The sequence below is a fragment of the Schistocerca cancellata genome, chromosome 10 (genome assembly GCF_023864275.1).
Source record: "Schistocerca cancellata isolate TAMUIC-IGC-003103 chromosome 10, iqSchCanc2.1, whole genome shotgun sequence".
NCBI classification, from domain to species: Eukaryota; Metazoa; Arthropoda; class Insecta; order Orthoptera; family Acrididae; genus Schistocerca; species Schistocerca cancellata.
In genome coordinates, this window is record NC_064635.1 from 52,890,353 (window position 1) to 52,908,181 (window position 17,829).

General features: G+C 41.8%; 1 protein-coding gene across 5 annotated transcripts in view; it reads left to right on the top strand.

Moving 5' to 3' along the window:
- LOC126106779 (zinc finger matrin-type protein CG9776-like) overlaps positions 1-17,829 on the top strand; it is a 268,248-nt gene that overhangs the window by 73,685 nt on the left and 176,734 nt on the right. For all 5 annotated transcript variants that reach the window (XM_049913158.1, XM_049913157.1, XM_049913159.1 and 2 more), the window contains one exon: positions 11,304-11,447. In XM_049913158.1, the coding sequence (XP_049769115.1) occupies positions 11,304-11,447 (144 nt within the window). The remainder of the gene's footprint in view (positions 1-11,303; positions 11,448-17,829) is intronic.

Here is a 17,829-nt window from a genome sequence, read left to right on the forward strand (position 1 = left end):
GCTGCAGAAACACTCTTTTGCGTTTAAACACTTCCACTTGCCACCACATTCCCCAGACATGAACATTATTGAGCATATCTGTGATGCGTTGCAACGTGCTATTCAGAAAATATCTCCACCCCCTCGCACTCCTACGGAGTTATGGCAATCGGTGCAGGATTCAACGTGTCAGTTCCCTCCAGCACTACTTCAGGCATTAGTCGAATCCATACCATGTCGTGTTGCGGCACTTTTGCATGCTTGTGGGTACCTGAAACGAAATTAGGCAGTTGTTCCAATTTCTTTGGCTGTTCACTGTATTTTCTACCTCAACAGACAGTTGAAGGATGGAAATGGCCAGATCTCTCATGTGTCAGAAGAATTAAAAAAAAAAGTGTGTATATTTTTCAAATAACTTGTGTATCCAAAAAATTTAGAAGGTTTATTGACACCACAGAATTATGGTGCCCACTCTATTCAGTAACAGGTTACAATCATTGTGATCATCATGAATTTAATCTGTCTCCAAAAACTTAGAAAAAGAAGCATTATTGAAATGACCACATAATATAAAAATGTATTTGTACTGCAGCTGTAAGCACAGTGTGTTGATAATGACCCTAAATTGTGGATCTTGAGTGCCGGTTGCAGTTTCCTCATGTTTTTATTGTGTCATTCGTACCTGTAAATTTTATTTGCTTCTTCTACTAACTTTAAGGACACAGATCAATCTGATAATGAACATACCAATCAAAACCGATCATTGAACTGAGTTAAACAAATTTGTGATCAAAGACTGTTCTGGTTCCCACATATCGTCAAACCTTGTGCTTGCCGGAAACTGACATTTTTTAGACCTTGGCTGTGTACAACATCAGCAAAACAGCAACCAGCCTCTGTTAATAGTGCTGTTTATTTATGCAAGTAGCGCCATTACCAATTTCGAACTGATAGGTTTGTCCTCAGGTGGCTGTTGACATTTACACTATGTGATCAAAAGTATCCGGACACCCCAAGTTCGTGGCACCCTCCATCGGTAATGCTGGAATTCAGTATGGTGTTGGCCCACCCTTAGCCTTGCTGACAGCTTCCACTCTCGCAGGCATACGCTCAATCAGGTGCTGGAAGGTTTTATGGGGAATGATAGCACATTCTTCACAGAGTGCTGCACTGAGGAGAGGTATCGATGTCAGTCGGTGAGGCCTGGTACGAAGTCGGCGTTCCTAAACCTCCCAAAGATGTTCCATAGGATTCAGGTCAGGAGTCTGCGCAGGCCAGTCCATTACAGGGATGTTATTGTCATGTAACCCCTCCGCCACAGGCTGTGCATTATGAACAGGTGCTCGTTCATGTTGAAAGATGTAATCGACATCCCCGAATTGCTCTTCTACAGTGGGAAGCAAGAAGGTACTTAAAATATCAGTGTAGGCCTGTACTATGATAGTTCTATGCAAAACGACAAGGGGTGCAATTCGTCTCCATGAGAAACACGACCACACCATAACACTGCCTCCGAATTTTACTGTCGGCACTACATGCGCTGGCAGATGACGTTCACCAGGCATTCGCCATACCCACACCCTGTCAACGGATTGCCACATTGTGTAGTGTGATTCGTCACTCCACACAACGTTTTTCCACTGTTCAATTGTCCAACATTTATACTCCTTATACCAAGTGAGGCATTGTTTGGCATTTACCGATGTGATGTGTGCCTTATGAGCAGCTGCTCGACCATGAAATCCAAGTTTTCTCACCTCCTGCCCAACTGTCATAGTACTTGCAGTGGATCCTGATGCAGCTTGGATTTCCTGTGTGATCATCTGGATAGATGTCTGCTTATTACACATTACGACCCTCTTCAACTGTCGGTGGTCTCTGTCAGGTCAACAGACAACGTCGGCCTGTACACTTTTGTGCTGTATGTCTCTCTTCACATTTCCACTTTACTATCACATCAGAAACAGTGGGCCTAGGGATGTTTAGGAGTGTGGAAATCTCACATACAGATGTATGACACAACAGACACTCAATCATCTGACCACATTCGAAGTCCGTGAGTTCCGCGGAGCACTCCATTCTGGTCTATCACGATGTCTAATGACTACTGAGGTCGCTGATATGGAGTACCTGGCAGTAGGTGGCAGCACAGTGCACACAATATGAAAAACGTATGCTTTTGGGGGTGTCCAGGTACTTTTGATCACACAGTGTATGTTTAGTTTGTCATTGTTTATGTCTGTCGATGAAAAAAAAAAGTGAACAACTAATGTAAACAACAAACTGGTGTTTTCTTCTCTGCTAGAATCGCCTTCTAAAAACTTTCTTATTGACACTTTGAACCACCTGGTTAGAATATTCATAACAAACTATTTTTTTCTAATTGTCTCATTAGTTTTTGTGGAGATGCAGTGAAGAGCATAATTCTGCTGTATCAGAAAATCCTCTTAATTTTTTGGTTACAAATCAGTTATGTACAAACAGAAATGCATTGTTTTCCCATTCTCCTGGCAAATGTCAGATTTGCTACTTAGGACTTTTTCCATTTCCATTCTTCATTTCAAGATAATCTGAGGAACAGTTGAATATATGTTATGTTAGGAACTGATATTTACAAGCTGCCTTACTACAATTTCCTCCATAAATTGTTGGCGATCTACAGTTGATACTATTGGAATGCAAAGTAGTTGATAAATGAGATAGTACATCTACATCTACATACATACTCCACAAGCCACCATACAGTGTGTGGCGGAGGGTACCCTGTATCACAACTAGTCATTTCCTTTCCTGTTACTCTCACAGACAGAGCGAGGAAAAAATGACTGTAGGCCTTCGTATGAGCCCTAATTTCTCGTATCGTATCTTCGTGGTCTCTGTGTGAAATGTGTGTTGGCGGCAGTAGGATTGTTCTGCAGTCACTTTCAAATGCCAGTTTTTCTAAACTTTCTCAGTAGAGTCCTAGCAAGCTTGGTTTCACAAGAGGGGTGCTTTCTAAAGCCTTTCTGATTTGTGGACATGAGCTTTTCGTTGTCTAGGAAATTTGTAATATTCGAACTCAGAGTATGCTCTAGAATTCTGCAGCAAACTGATGTTAAGGACATTGGTGTGTAATTTTGCAGGTTCATTATTTTATCTTTCTTATGTACAGGAATCACATTTGCTTTTTTCCAGTCGCTTGACACTTTGCCCTGATCGAGAGATTCGTGATAAATGCAAACTGAGTAAGGGGCCAATGACGTAGAGTTAAAAAAACTTAAACCTATCCCGAACAGGCCATGATGGCCAAACAGTACTAATCAGCCACCATGTCATCCTCAGCTCATAGGCGTCACTGGATGCGGATATGGAGGGGCATGTGTGTCAGCAAACTGCTCTCCTGGCTGTATGTCAGTTTCTGAGACCGGAGCTGCTACAGTGCTAGGCTGTCCGGATGGTCACCCATCCAAGTGCTAGCCCAGCCTGACAGCGCTTAACTTCAGTGATCTGACGGGAACCAGTGTTACCTCTGTGGCAAGGCCATTGGCAATGATGTAGAGTACTCTTTGTAAAACCAAATTGGAGTTTTATCCACACCTGGTGACTTATTTGTTTTCTGGTCTTTCAGTTGTTTCTGTAGGCCAGGAATGCTTATTACTGTGTCATACATACGGGACTGTGTGCGATGGTACATTTGTATGATTCTCCTTTGTGAATGATTTCTTAAATGTGGAATTTAAGACTTTGGCCTTCCTTTTGCTGTCTTTTACTGCCAAATCAGACTGGTCAACGAGTGGTCGGATAATAGCCTTAGAAACACTTAGCGATTTTAATAGGACCAGATCTTTAGCCAAGGTATGACGGTGGTAGCTGTTTGCACATATTTTTTCACAGATGCATGAATCTCTACTAATCTTTGCCCATCATCATTTTTGTGTCCTATTTCGAAGTGAGAGTGCAATAGTCTTTGCTTCTGCAGCTTTTCCAAATTTCGTTATTAAACCATGGTTGGTTTTTTCTGTCTTTAATCCACTCGCTAGGCACATACCTGTCCAGAGCATGATTCACAATCTGTTTAAACTTTGGCCGCAATTCCTCTGTGTGCATCATTCTGCAACTAAATGATTGCAGTTCATTGTCTAAGTGTGATGCTGACAACTGCTTATGTGCTCTTTCTAGCAGAACCACTCTCCTAGCTCTCTTGATTGATTTATTAACTTTTGTAACCATAGTCGCTATGATGACATTATGATCACTAAGCTCCATCTCTCTACTGACACCATTAATAAGATCTGGGCTGTTTGAAGTTACAAGGCCCTAGATACTTCCGTTGCATGTGAGCTGCTGAACTAGTGGCTCAAGACAGTTTTCAGAAAATGTGTTGAAAAGTACTTCAGAAGACTGCCTATCTGTAGCCCCTCCAATGAATCCATGCACATCCCAATCTATGCTCTTTAGGTTAAAAGTCAACACCAACTAGTATTGCATGATCTAGCCCTTTACGACCTGAAGATTTTTTAAAAAGTGGTTTCATTTCCCAATGCTTTTCCATATTTGTTTAGCTTTAAATGTTACTAGAAAAATAAGAAAAAAATTCTGGAGTTATAATAGAGGGAAAAAATCCACATGGGAAAAATATATCTAAAAACAAAGATGATCAGGAAAGATGATGAAGCAACCGTTGGTTGCGAAAGCTTGAATTTTGTGTGTATGTTTGTGTTTGTTTGTGTGTCTATCGACCTGCCAGTGCTTTTGTTTGGTAAGTCACATCAAAAAAATTAATGATATGAATATAATAGAGGGAAACATTCCACGTGGGAAAAATATATCTAAAAACAAAGATGATGAGACTTACAAACAAAAGCGCTGGCAGGTCGATAGACACACAAACATACACACAAAATTCAAGCTTTCGCAACAAACGGTTGCTTCATCAGGAAAGAGGGGGAAAGACGAAAGGATGTGGGTTTTAAGGGTGAGGGTAAGGAGTCATTCCAATCCCGGGAGCGGAAAGACTTACCTTAGGGGGGAAAAAGGACAGGTATACACTCGCGCACACACACACACACACACACACACACACACACACACATATCCATCTGCACATACACAGACACAAGCAGACATTTGTAAAGGCAAAGAGTTTGTGCAGAGATGTCAGTTGAGGTGGAAGTAAAGAGGCAAAGATGTTGTTGAAAGACAGGTGAGGTATGAGTGGCGGCAACTTGAAATTAGCGGAGGTTGAGGCCTGGCGGATAACGAGAAGAGAGGATATACTGAAGGGCAAGTTCCCATCCCCAGGGTTCTGACAGGTTGGTGTTAGTGGGAAGTATCCAGATAACCCAGACGGTGTAACACTGCGCCAAGATGTGCTGGCCGTGCACCAAGGCATGTTTAGCCACAGGGTGATCCTCATTACCAACAAACACTGTCTGCCTGTGTCCATTCATGTGAATGGACAGCTTATTGCTGGTCATTCCCACATAGAAAGCTTCACAGTGTAGGCAGGTCAGTTGGTAAATCACGTGGGTGCTTTCACACGTGTCTCTGCCTTTGATCGTGTACTCCTTCCGGGTTACAGGACTGGAGTAGGTGGTGGTGGGAGGGTGCATGGGACAGGTTTTACACTGGGGGCAGTTACAAGGGTAGGAGCCAGAGGGTAGCGAAGGTGGTTTGGGGATTTCATAAGGATGAACTAAGAGGTTACGAAGGTTAGGTGGACGGCGGAAAGACACTCTTGGTGGAGTGGGGAGGATTTCATGAAGGATGGATCTCATTTCAGGGCAGGATTTGAGGAAGTTGTATCACTGCTGGAGAGCCACATTCAGAGCCTGATCCAGTCCCGGAAAGTATCCTGTCACAAGTGGGGCACTTTTGGGGTTCTTCTGTGGGAGGTTCTGGGTTTGAAGGGATGAGGAAGTGGCTCTGGTTATTTGCTTCTGTACCAGGTCAGGAGGGTAGTTGTGGGATGCGAAAGCTGTTTCAGGTTGTTGGTGTAATGGTTCAGGGATTCCGGACTGGAGCTAGGCTGTAGGGAAGGGACCGTTTGATGTGGAATGGGTGGCAGCTGTCATAATCGAGGTACTGTTGCTTGTTGGTGGGTTTGATGTGGACGGACGTGTGAAGCTGGCCATTGGACAGATGGAGGTCAACATCAAGGAAAGTGGCATGGGATCCAGAATTTCCTCTCAAACCTCAACTCCTTTGGTTCCATCAGATTCACCTGGTCCTACTCTAAATCCCATGCCACTTTACTTGACGTTGACCTCCATCTGTCCAATGGCCAGCCTCCCGACCTGGTACAGAAGCAAATAACCAAGAGCCACTTCCTCATCCCTTCAAACCCAGAACCTCCCACAGAAGAACCCTAAAAGTGCCCCACTTGTGACAGGATACTTTCCGGGACTGGATCAGACTCTGAATGTGGCTCTCCAGCAGTGATACGACTTCCTCAAATCCTGCCCTGAAATGAGATCCATCCTTCATGAAATCCTCCCCACTCCACCAAGAGTGTCTTTCCGCCGTCCACCTAACCTTCGTAACCTCTTAGTTCATCCCTATGAAATCCCCAAACCACCTTCCCTACCCTCTGGCTCCTACCCTTGTAACTGCCCCCGGTGTAAGACCTGTCCCATGCACACTCCCACCACCACCTACTCCAGTCCTGTAACCCGGAAGGAGTACATGATCAAAGGCAGAGACACGTGTGAAAGCACCCACGTGATTTACCAACTGACCTGCCTACACTGTGAAGCTTTCTATGTGGGAATGACCTGCAACAAGCTGTCCATTCGCATGAAATTGATTTGAAAACGGAACAAACAGCTTACAATGGACCAAATTTTCATTTACAGAACAAAATATATTACAGTAACCTAGAGAGAAGGCGTAAATTTTAGCTGCATTCTAGAAAAGTCCAATGGTCCTGAGTGATGCTTAGCTTTAAATAATTTCTTCTTCCACAGATATTTTCTGCCTGATAGGTTTTTTTTTAAGTTGTGGAGATCGAAGAGTGTCTGCTTTCAGTTGATTATTATTCCTTGACTGTTCTGATGCAGGTGAACTGGTATTTCATCTGTATCAGAATCAGAACTCGATGCACCAATATTTTCTGGCACAAACAAATCTTCAGAATCGTCTTCATCACTTACTTCTAAGTCTGATGCATCAAGCACTTCAAAATATCTTCCTCAGTAAGTCCCTTCATTATCTAAAAATGTTCCAATACATTACACCATATACATTGCATCAATAAGCATGCAAGAATGCGAGAAAAAGTAGTTGAGTAAAACTAACCTCAATAAGTGAAAACTGCAGCAACACGTAACCCTCACAATTGTGATGGTGGAGACACTTTCGAGCACCACAGCCACAATAATCATGCAAAATGGATATTTCGATAATACACAAATTCTTTGAGATGTTTAGAAACAGACTGAATAAAAACAATTCCTCAGAATCATACGCAAACACAACTGCTACAGACAAGACAAAGCCGCTACACGTCACGCAACGACACTGGAAGACAAAGAAGCCCACCAAAACAGCAGAGTGGACGGAGCTGCTGTCTAGTGGTGTTCGGTGGTACTACATGAACCAAAGTAGCCCTCACGATCGTTCGTTTCCGGCTGCAATTACATTCTAGCTCCAGGGAACAAAAAAATATGAAGTCGCACCAGACCCTCACGATCGTGAGGGTAGAGGCGTAAAGGGCTAGGTATTTATGAGCAAATTGACTATAGACTTTCTTTGAAAGCCTCTATGACTGTCACAGTAGAGTCAAGTGGTCAGTAAAAATATCCAACAATTAACAACTCAAACAATGGAGAATTTTGGATGAAATGTAACAATATTATAAAAAGGAAAGTTACTTCTTACCACATAGCGGAGATGGACTGTCACAAATAAGGCTTTCGGCCAGTAAAGCCTTCATCAAAAATAGACACACACACACACACACACACACACACACACACACACACCTCACACACACGAATGGAGTCTCAGGCAACTGAAACCGCACTCCAGTGACTGACCTTCAAAGGTCAGTCACTGTCCTCACTCATCTAGTCCTTTCCCTGTTCCCATCCCAGCACTCATTCTACCATCACACACAGTGCTTTTACTTGTCTCATTTTCCCGCTACACTATCGCTCCCCACCTCTCCCCCACCCTCTGTCTATCGTGCAGCACTTCACTGTCCACCACCCCTACCTACTATCCCTCCTCCTCCATGCCCCAGCAGTCATTTGTGTGAGTTGTGTTTGCACGCGTGTGTGTGCGGTGCGCCTGTGTGTGTGTGTGTGTGTGTGTGTGTGTGTGTGTCTGTCGTCTATTTTCAAACAAAGCCCTTACGGGCCAAAACCTTTATTTGTGTCAGTCTTTTTGTTGTGCTTATCTGCAACTCAGCATCTCCACTATATGATAATTAACAATTCACTTAGACCTGTTATGCATGAACAGATAACTTCATTATCACACGCAATTTCAACCTCAGTAGAGACAATATTTTTGTCAACTGCAATGAACACTCCCTCTCCTATGGTGTCTAATCTGTCTTTCCAATAAACATCCCAAGACTCACTAAATATGTCAGAGGTTTTTACTTCAGGTCATAGCCAGCTCTCAGTCCCAAGAATAATTTGAGGTTGAGAACTTTCCTGGAGTGCAGTAAATTCAGGAACTTTGTTACGAATATTCGGAAATTTACTGATAAAATTTTTACGGTTGATCATTCTTTACTACATGCGTACTGACTGGCGAGTGTTCATAAGAGTACCTTAAGCTACTGCCTAACCAAAAACCCAAGGTGCACTCCACAAGTACACTGGTTTCCTAGTAGGTGCTTCCTTTATGTAGTGCGCCTCTAACCTGCCAAGGGGAGTCCTACAAATCCCCACCCGATAACGCAAGTCCAGAAATCTGCAGCCAGCTCCAAACCTAGATCAACTCTGGGAATGATGCTGCAAATTGCAAGATCTGCTCACACCCCACGTGTGAGGCCAGCAGTCTTCACCACCTCCACCAACTGCCTGTAAGAACTGACTTGAGCCACAACATGGAGATGACTGCACTCTGTACGAGGGAGGACCCAAAAGTAACTGGAATCGTAATGCTGCACATCATGTACTTGTAGTAGCAGGTTGCGCTGTCAGAGGGTTGTAGTAGGAGCTCTGCTGATTCATTCTGCCACACAGCATCACCCAACGGTGAGAAGTGTGGTTTCTTTGGCAGTTCTTTGAGTGTGTGTGTGTACAATGCAGACATGACACGAGGAAATGGCTAGTTCTTACGAACAATGTGCAGCAGTGAATTTTTGTTTCTTGCTCGGCAAGAACGCAGCAAAAACTGTTGTAATGATTCAGACAGCGTACAAAGACACATGCTCTTAGTAAAACACAAGTGTACCAATGGTTTTCTTGGTTTAAAAAGGGAGAAATGGTGTTTGAAGATCAGCCCCGTTCCAGTGTACCTTCAACTGCTCGAAGCGAAGACAACATCGACAAAATCCATGATCTCATCAGTGAACATCAATGCAGGACAATCGACTAACTCAAGAACTTGTCCGGGTTGTTCTGGAGCTCAATTCAGCACATCTTGACCATCAATTTAGGGATGCGAAGAGTGGCAGCGGAAGTCACCTGGCTCACCTCGACCAAAAAAAGCTCGACAAGTGAAATAGAATGTGAAAACGACGTTGGTGTGTTTTTTTGACATCAAAGGGATCGTACACTCTGAATTTGTCCCTGAAAACCAGACAGTAAACCAACAATTCTATTTGGAGGTTATGAAACTGCTTTGCAGAAGTTTGTCGCGAAAACGTCCGGCTTTGTGAGATTCTGGCATGTGGCTCCTGCATCATGACTACGCTCCCACGCACACGGCTCTCAGTGTTTGCCAGTTTTTGGCCTCAGCGAAGACTACCTTGACCCAAGCGCCGTATTCGCCGGATTTGGCACTCCTGGACTTCCTATTCCCACGTATGAAAAGAGACTTGAGAGGGAAGCGTTTTGCGGATGTGGAAGATGTAAAACACAATGCCATGAAAGTGCTAGCAGGTATCAAAGAGGACGAATTTAAAAGGTGCTTCGAACACTGGAATGAACATTTGGACAAATAGTAAGGCTAATGGAGAGTACTTTGAAGGAGATTAAGGTTGTATTTGAAAACAATAAGGTTATGCTTTCTAGAAAGAAATTCCGGTTATTTTTGGGTACCCCCTCGTATGCTCAATAGCCACAGCTAAGGCTGCCTCCACATCTTGGATGAGGTCTCCCAGCGGACATACAAAGTGCACATTGACTTTCTTTTTAGCCCTAAATGCTATCTTCCTAAGGGGCTCCATAATGCACCTAACATTGGAGCTCCCAATAACTAGCAAACCTCTGCCAATGTGTTCCTACTCGGACCCTGCTGAAGGAACGGCCATCTGTTCACTTACAGGATGAGTAGTCGTGGCCATACAACCGACCTCCACATTGACCCTCCATCTCAAGTGACATGAACACGTTACTACCCGCCACTCACCCTGCGGGTCCAGTGCGTCATGTACACTAGAAGATGCCTCAACAGTAGAGCCCGTGTGTGCAACAAGTGACACCTGAGGTGTCCCATGTGATGCTCCAGAATCTCCACCACCACTTCACCCCGAGGTGGTAGCCTGAAGATGACTGATTACAGCCGAAACTACAGTCAATCATTCGTGAACTGTGGCCACCTCCCCTAAAATCTACGTACAGCAGGCAAGCAGGCATACATCGTACCCATCCTAGCGAGGTTAATGAAAAGTAAACAATAAAAGCTGGCAGAAACCTAGATAAGCAACTTGTTACCCTCCTGATGTGTAATCGAGGGATACTGATGCCTCAATGTACTATGTAGCTGGCTGTTCAGAAGAAATGACAGTTGAACTATAGACTGACTGAATTTACACGCCACCCACAAGCCTGAACTTCTTAAATACCAAATCATGCAAGCAATTAAACAAATATATACTATTAAGAAAACTCAAGAAAACTAAATATGTAACTCGATGCCCCGGAGATATGCAACCGAACTGAGCTGCTAACTACGCCGATTAGAACCTAGCAACTTCTGCAGCGGAAAACTACACTATAAAGTAAATTCACTCGAGGCAAAAGATCGAATATTACCCAAATTCTTGCCACAGAAATATGTAGCACTACTAAAAATAGCTAAATGATCAGCAGCTGTTCACTTCAGCTCAGAAGCGATTTAGAATAGCACTAAACTAAACAATGCAAGTGAACTGTGTACAATGGATAAGCTGCTGCTTCCATTTTAGTTTCCATTTAAACAATATGCTCATTTAATTTCCTTTCTAGAGTGGATACAACTCTGTCTCAGCTCCTACATCATACTCAGATTCTGGTGGCTATCATGGTAATTACCAGTCTCAGGAGTATGGCAACTATGAGTACTATCAGCAGCAGGGAACAGGCACATCGTACCCATCCCATGCACAAGGGGTAAGTTGTAAATATTTAGCCTTTAATTTTTAAATGTATTATAAATTAGCTTTTTATTGTTAAAATGTATCACAAAACTTTATACAGTCAGAAGATGTTACATAAGTCTGTGAAAGGCTATTTTTAATATGGGTAACATAGTAGTGGCTTTACTCTTCTGATTCGCCAAGCTGAAAAGATTTCTTTCTTGAGAAATAAGTTAACTTTTGTTGTTGTTGTGGTCTTCTGTCCAAAGCCTGGTGTTTTGCAGCTGTCCAGGCTGTCGCATGCTGTGCAAGCCTCTTCATCTCTGAATAATCGCTGTGACGTACGTGCTTCTGAATTTGCTTACTGCGTTCATCTCTTGGTCTCCCTCTGTGAGTTTCTCCCTACACTTCCCTCCAATACGAAATTTGTGATCCCTTGATGTCTCGTAGAGTGCCACAAATTTCTGTTTTCCTCAGTTCTATTCACACCTCCTCACTAGTATTACGTGACCTGACCTTATAATCTTCAGCATTTTTGTTGCACCACATTTTAGAAACCTCTATTCTCTTTTGGTTTGAACTGTTCATTAACCACATTTCTTTGCTACAAGGCTATGCTCCAGACAAATACCTCCGAAAAGAAAAGACACCTAAATCTATATTTCAGTATAAACAAATTTCTCATTTTCGGAAATGCCTTTTTTGCCATTGCCATTCTACATTGTATGCCATCTCAACTTTGGCTGTTGTTTTACTCCCCAAGAAGTCAAACTCATCTGCTACTTTTACTGTCTCATTATTCCTTCAGTATTGCCTGATTTAATTCAACTACATTCCATTATCCTTGCTTTGTTGATGTTTGTGTTATATTCACCTTACAAGACTCTGTCCATTATGTTCAACTGCTGTACCAAGTCCTTAGCTGTCTCTGACAGAATTACAATATCATTGGCAAACTTCCAAGTTTTTAGTTGTTGTCCTTGAATTTTAATTATACTCTAGATTTTTCTTTGTTTTCCTTTACTGCTTACTCAGTGTACAGATTAAATAACATTGGGAAAGTCTACGACACTGTCTCAGTCCCTTCTCAACCACTGCCTCTCCCCTTGATACCTCTCGGACCTTGTAACTGCCGCGTGGTTTCTGTACAAGTTGTCAAAAGTCTTTTGCTTTCTGTAATTTACTCTTGCTTCCTTCAGGTTTTCCAAAGAGTGTATTTTAGTCAACATTGTCAAAAGCTTTCTCTAAGACGGCGTAAGATCAATAATGGCCCCCTCGTTCCGACATTTCTCCCAAACTGATCTTCTCTGAGGTCAGTTTCAACAAGTGTTTCCATTCTTCCATAAATTATTCATGTTAGTAACTTCAATCTGTCCATTTCCCTTTTTAAATTTGCTAACTTACCTGCCTGATTATGGGATCGTACATTCCACATTCCAACCTGTAGAGTGCCACTTTTGTTTTTCCGACAACACTTACTGAACAGCCCCTGCCCAGAGAGCCCGATAGGAGCTATTTTACCTGCGTGATATTTTACCCAACAGGATGCCATCATCATTTAACCATACAGTAGTCTGCATGTTCTGGAGAAAAATAACAGCTGTAGTTTCCCCTTGCTTTCAGCCTTTCGCAATACCAGTGCAACAAGGCCCTTTTGGTTGATGTTACCAGGCTAAATCAGTCAACCAGCCAGACTGACACTCCTGCAGCTACTGAAAAGGTTGCTGCCCCTTTCCAGGAGCCACACGTGTCTGGGCTCTCAACAGATGTCCCTACAGTATGGTTAACTTATGACACGGCTAGTCCTGTGGTTGAGGTACATAAGCCACTGTATCATAGCAAAGTCCACAGTTGACGTGAGGGGGCAGGGATGAGTAACTGTGAGTTAGCAAAGAATACCCAACACAGGAGCATCAGTTTACTCAAGGAGATGTGTATGGTTTTCAAAAACATATTTCTCAGTCGCTTCGACTTTTTAATTCACTCCATGAGTTCTTACATCACTCTAAATATATACTGATAGCCAAAAAATTATGTCCACGTCCTTAATAGTGTGTGAGTTGGTGTAGCAGCGATTCTATGTGGCATGGATTTGACAAGTCCTTGGTAGATTTCTGGAGGTATGTAACACCAGTAGCACCCCAGGTGTCTTTGGTGGGTAAGAAATCAAAAGTCTTCATGCACAAAGGGGTGCAGGTGGTCCACAGTAGTACTCACATAGTTGACAACTATCATGGCGTCTTCGAGGCCCAATGGAAGGCCAAGTATTTATCCTCCATAGCATCATACTCCCTCTACTGGCTTGTGTTTGTGGCGTGGCACATGTTTAATCCTTTTAACTGCTGTGGATGAGTATATACATCCTGCTACGCCATTCCTAAGGTGCTGTGGATGTGTATACAGTAAAACTTCATTTATATGTTTTTCAACGGACTACAGAAAAAAGTGTATAAGTGTGAAAAATGTATATATGAAATATAACACCATACTATCAAATTGATTGGTAAGCACAAATGAAAAACCCAGTAAATAAAAAGTTACATTCTACAAAATGTTATATAGGCTTAGTGGGTACCATACTTAACAATGATGTAAAGAAAAATGTAAACCTCTACACACAAGAAAGTGTCATTTTGTAAAAAAAGTCCATAATTTTTGCTTGTTTTTTTCTTTGACGCGGCAATACCATACACTGTACCCTCAAAATGGGATAATACTGTCATTATTTCGTCAGAAACATTGTGGCACATCACAAATGGTTTAATTATTTCCAACGCATTTACTGCATCGTTAAACACCATGGAGAAATGCCGAGAATCTTCTGTATCATCCTCATCGTCAGTTTCTTCCTCGTCCAGGTCCCGCAATGCACATTGAAATATCTCAGCGATAGTCGTGGGTTCTGTAATGACGAGATTTTCATCAGCGTTCACGTAATCCTCAAATGATGCCTGCTCTTCAAGTCAATTCTGTTCGAAATCATTAAGTGAAATATCATCAGTATGATCATTTCCACCATGATCGTGGACTTCATTCCCAAATCTGGCTTTTCGGAAACAGTTACAAATGGTATTGTCTGAAACTCTGTGCTGTGAAGCTGCAATGTAGTACATTGCCTATCAGAAGAAAGAAATGCATTAATAATTTTTCGAAGTGGTCTTTGGCTCCGGTAGCACAACATGAAATAAATGGCAAGTAAAAAACTTATCTGTAAAATGTTTATTTTCATTTCTTCCTTTTTTTTCGATGTTTACGCACCTGATGGCATGCTGCATGAGCATTTTGCGATAATGCAACATGAAATTACGTATTACTCCAATGTCAATTGGCTGGAGCTCACTTGTGCAATTCGCTGGAAAGAATTCTGTAGTCACATTTCTCAAATAGGAAATAAGGGGAGGATGTGCCGCACACCTGTCTACGAACAATAAAATCTTCCTCCTGCTGCACCCATTTTTGCATCGACGCTTCGAAGCCAACTTTTGTCGTAATCAACAATTTCTTCTTACTAGTGTATTTTATGGGAAACGTGACAATGTACTTAAAACGATGGGGCTTGGCAAATTTCCCGATAGTAAGTGGGGGGAGCTTCTCATTCCCATCACTGTTAGCAAATAACTGTTGCACATTATTTACTTTGTTTTCCTCTGTGGCAGTTCTCACTTTTGAATGCCTTTGTGCAGTCAGGCATTACATTGTAAAACAAGCCCGTCTCATCAGCATGGAAAATGTGTTTAGGAGCATATTGGTATGTCTGTTCTTTCAAATGGGTTTCCTTCCAGTCTTGCACTGTCATGGGATCGACACTTTTGCTTTCTCCACATACATTATGACAGCTGATGCCGTGTCTTACATTAAATTTGTGCAGCCAACTTGATGAAGCACTGAAATTTTTCACACAGCATTAGGTCGCTAATAGGAATGCCTTCTGCTCTATGCTGTGTGAGCCACTGCAGCAAACAATCTACCACCTCTTCATATTTCCCGCCCTGAATGCGTGTCTGCTTACTAGTAAAAATTCTGAACTCAAATGCACTATCTTCAATTTCCTTTGCCTTTGCTACTATAGAATTTAAAGCAGATGCAGAAATTCCTAATTCCTTTGCAGTATCCAATCACTTTTGATTACTGTTTCCTTCACAACTCTCAAAATTCGTAGCTTTTCAGCAATAGTAATGCTTTTCTTTTTTCTTCCACTCATGCTACCAGTTCTCAAAATAGTTAGAAATTCAGTAGTATGGTACAATAGCATATACAGTTTGAGGTGTGATGGTTTCGGGATTTCTGAGTGACATGCAACAATTCTTGACAATTTGTGCCCTAGTTCGGCAGAAGTCATGTAATTTCGGGAAAACAAATGAGTGCTACACATACTACCGACCTTCCCTATGGCTATCACCACTGCCGTAATAGTAAGCTTCGTGTGTTATACTGTACTTTCCAATACTGTGCGGTCTCTGTATAACATATGGTTTTTGTGACAACTCTGTTATTGCAGTTTATTCTGTTGTTGCTTATCTGTCAATCTATAAAACAGTCTCAAATCCATCACATTAACAATTAAGTGTTAGTTGGATTCGGATGCTCACAACAAAGTGATTTTCTAGTTGGCGACGCCGGTGCCATCTTTGACAACGATCTTTGACGTGGCGCAAAAGGGGGTTTTACACTGTGATCAAATATGTTGTGAAAGTTCCTTCATAATGGGCGACGACGACTTAATACTATTCTCTGCAGTTCAGTTTTACTTACGGCATTGGCAGTGTAGTGTGCCGATGTTGGCAACACCATCTTCATATAATGCAAATGTTTTGTTAGGAAATGTTCATTTTATGAGTATAACTAATTGACTGAGCGGGCAAGGGTACATACAAGAATTTTTTAACTATAGAGCAAGAACAGATTTAATTATTTACTTCGTGGTGAAATGAATTCCCAGCAATGAATGGTTGTTCCGTACTACACCACCGATGCTGTTAGTAAAATTATACCTTGTCTACAGTTCCGTGCACTGCAATTGCATGGTCATTGCATTTGCAAGAGAAGCATAAGAAAAGGAAACATACTTTGGTGAAGCCGTGGACTTCATGGCAAGATGCGAAAGATTACAACAAAATTTTCTACGGGAGCTGCAAGTCAAGGACGTAAAGCTGCATGAAAATTCCTTTGGGAATGGACAAGAATACACTTCAATATGTGCTCAAGAATGTGGATCCTCATATTATGAAGCTAAACGCTCTCCTCAGAAATGCTACATCTGCAAAAGACACTGCGATTTCTAGCTACTATAGTTTACAGTACCGGTATAGCGCTCTAATGCTGCAGTGCACATTGACGAAAATAATACCAGAAATGTTTGAAGATATTTATAACACACTGAAGGAGGAATATGTGAAGGCAATTAAATTTAATACTTACTGCAGTCATGAAACATGAAACTTTATATTCTTGGGGGTACATCCTGGCTGTACTTCATGGCTAATAGCATCCGCAATTTTTTTATAGCTCTCACTTTTTATTCTGTTTTTGTATTCGAAATGTCATAAGCTACACAGTGCTTCATCTGCCTTGAATATTTCTATCGATTTCATTATTTATGCAACGCACCCTGTAAATTTGCCAGTCATGTTGATAAACATTGTTTGTTGGACAGCTGCAGTGCTCTAGTGCTCCAAGCGGTTTATTTCTCCTTGCAGTAAACATAAGACGAACGCTTCCTTTGATCAAATCTAAGGTGAGGCACTAGATTTGATAAAAGAAAATTTGACCGATGCCTAACTTTGACAAAGTTCCTTATTACACTATCAAATTTTATTATAGTATAATATTGACAGTACCAATCCACTTCCTGGCAACCCACTCTGAAACACTGCATCATAACCTGTGCACACTGTGAATATTTCACCAGGACACGAAAAAGAACATATAAGTGAAAAACATATGAATAAGGTTTTACTGTACATGTACGGCTTGGGTTTTCCTACAGTGCTATGGATGTCTGTATGTGTCCTTAGCCGCTGACCTCTCACTTCTGTGGACGAGTTACTTCCATATCATTGTGAATAAAGAAGCTGTGAGTATTTATGATACAACATACGTGCCTCATTGTGTGCTATCATTTATGAAACACCTCATTTCGATATCTTGAATTGTTTGAGAAGTTATGATTGCTTTGATCACATAATTTGCAATGCGCAAGGACATGAATGTGTACATTGCATGTGACCCTTCGTTGGATATAAAACCCAATAACTTCAGAACAAAATGAATTATCTTTTTGCTCTCAATTTTAAATAGTTTTAAAATCATATGTACATTTCATTCACTGCAGTATATGAGCTAAAATCAACGACACACAAACTTTATGCAGTGTGTTTCGTGTTTCTACCTCTGCAAAAATCTTTAAAATTTTGCAC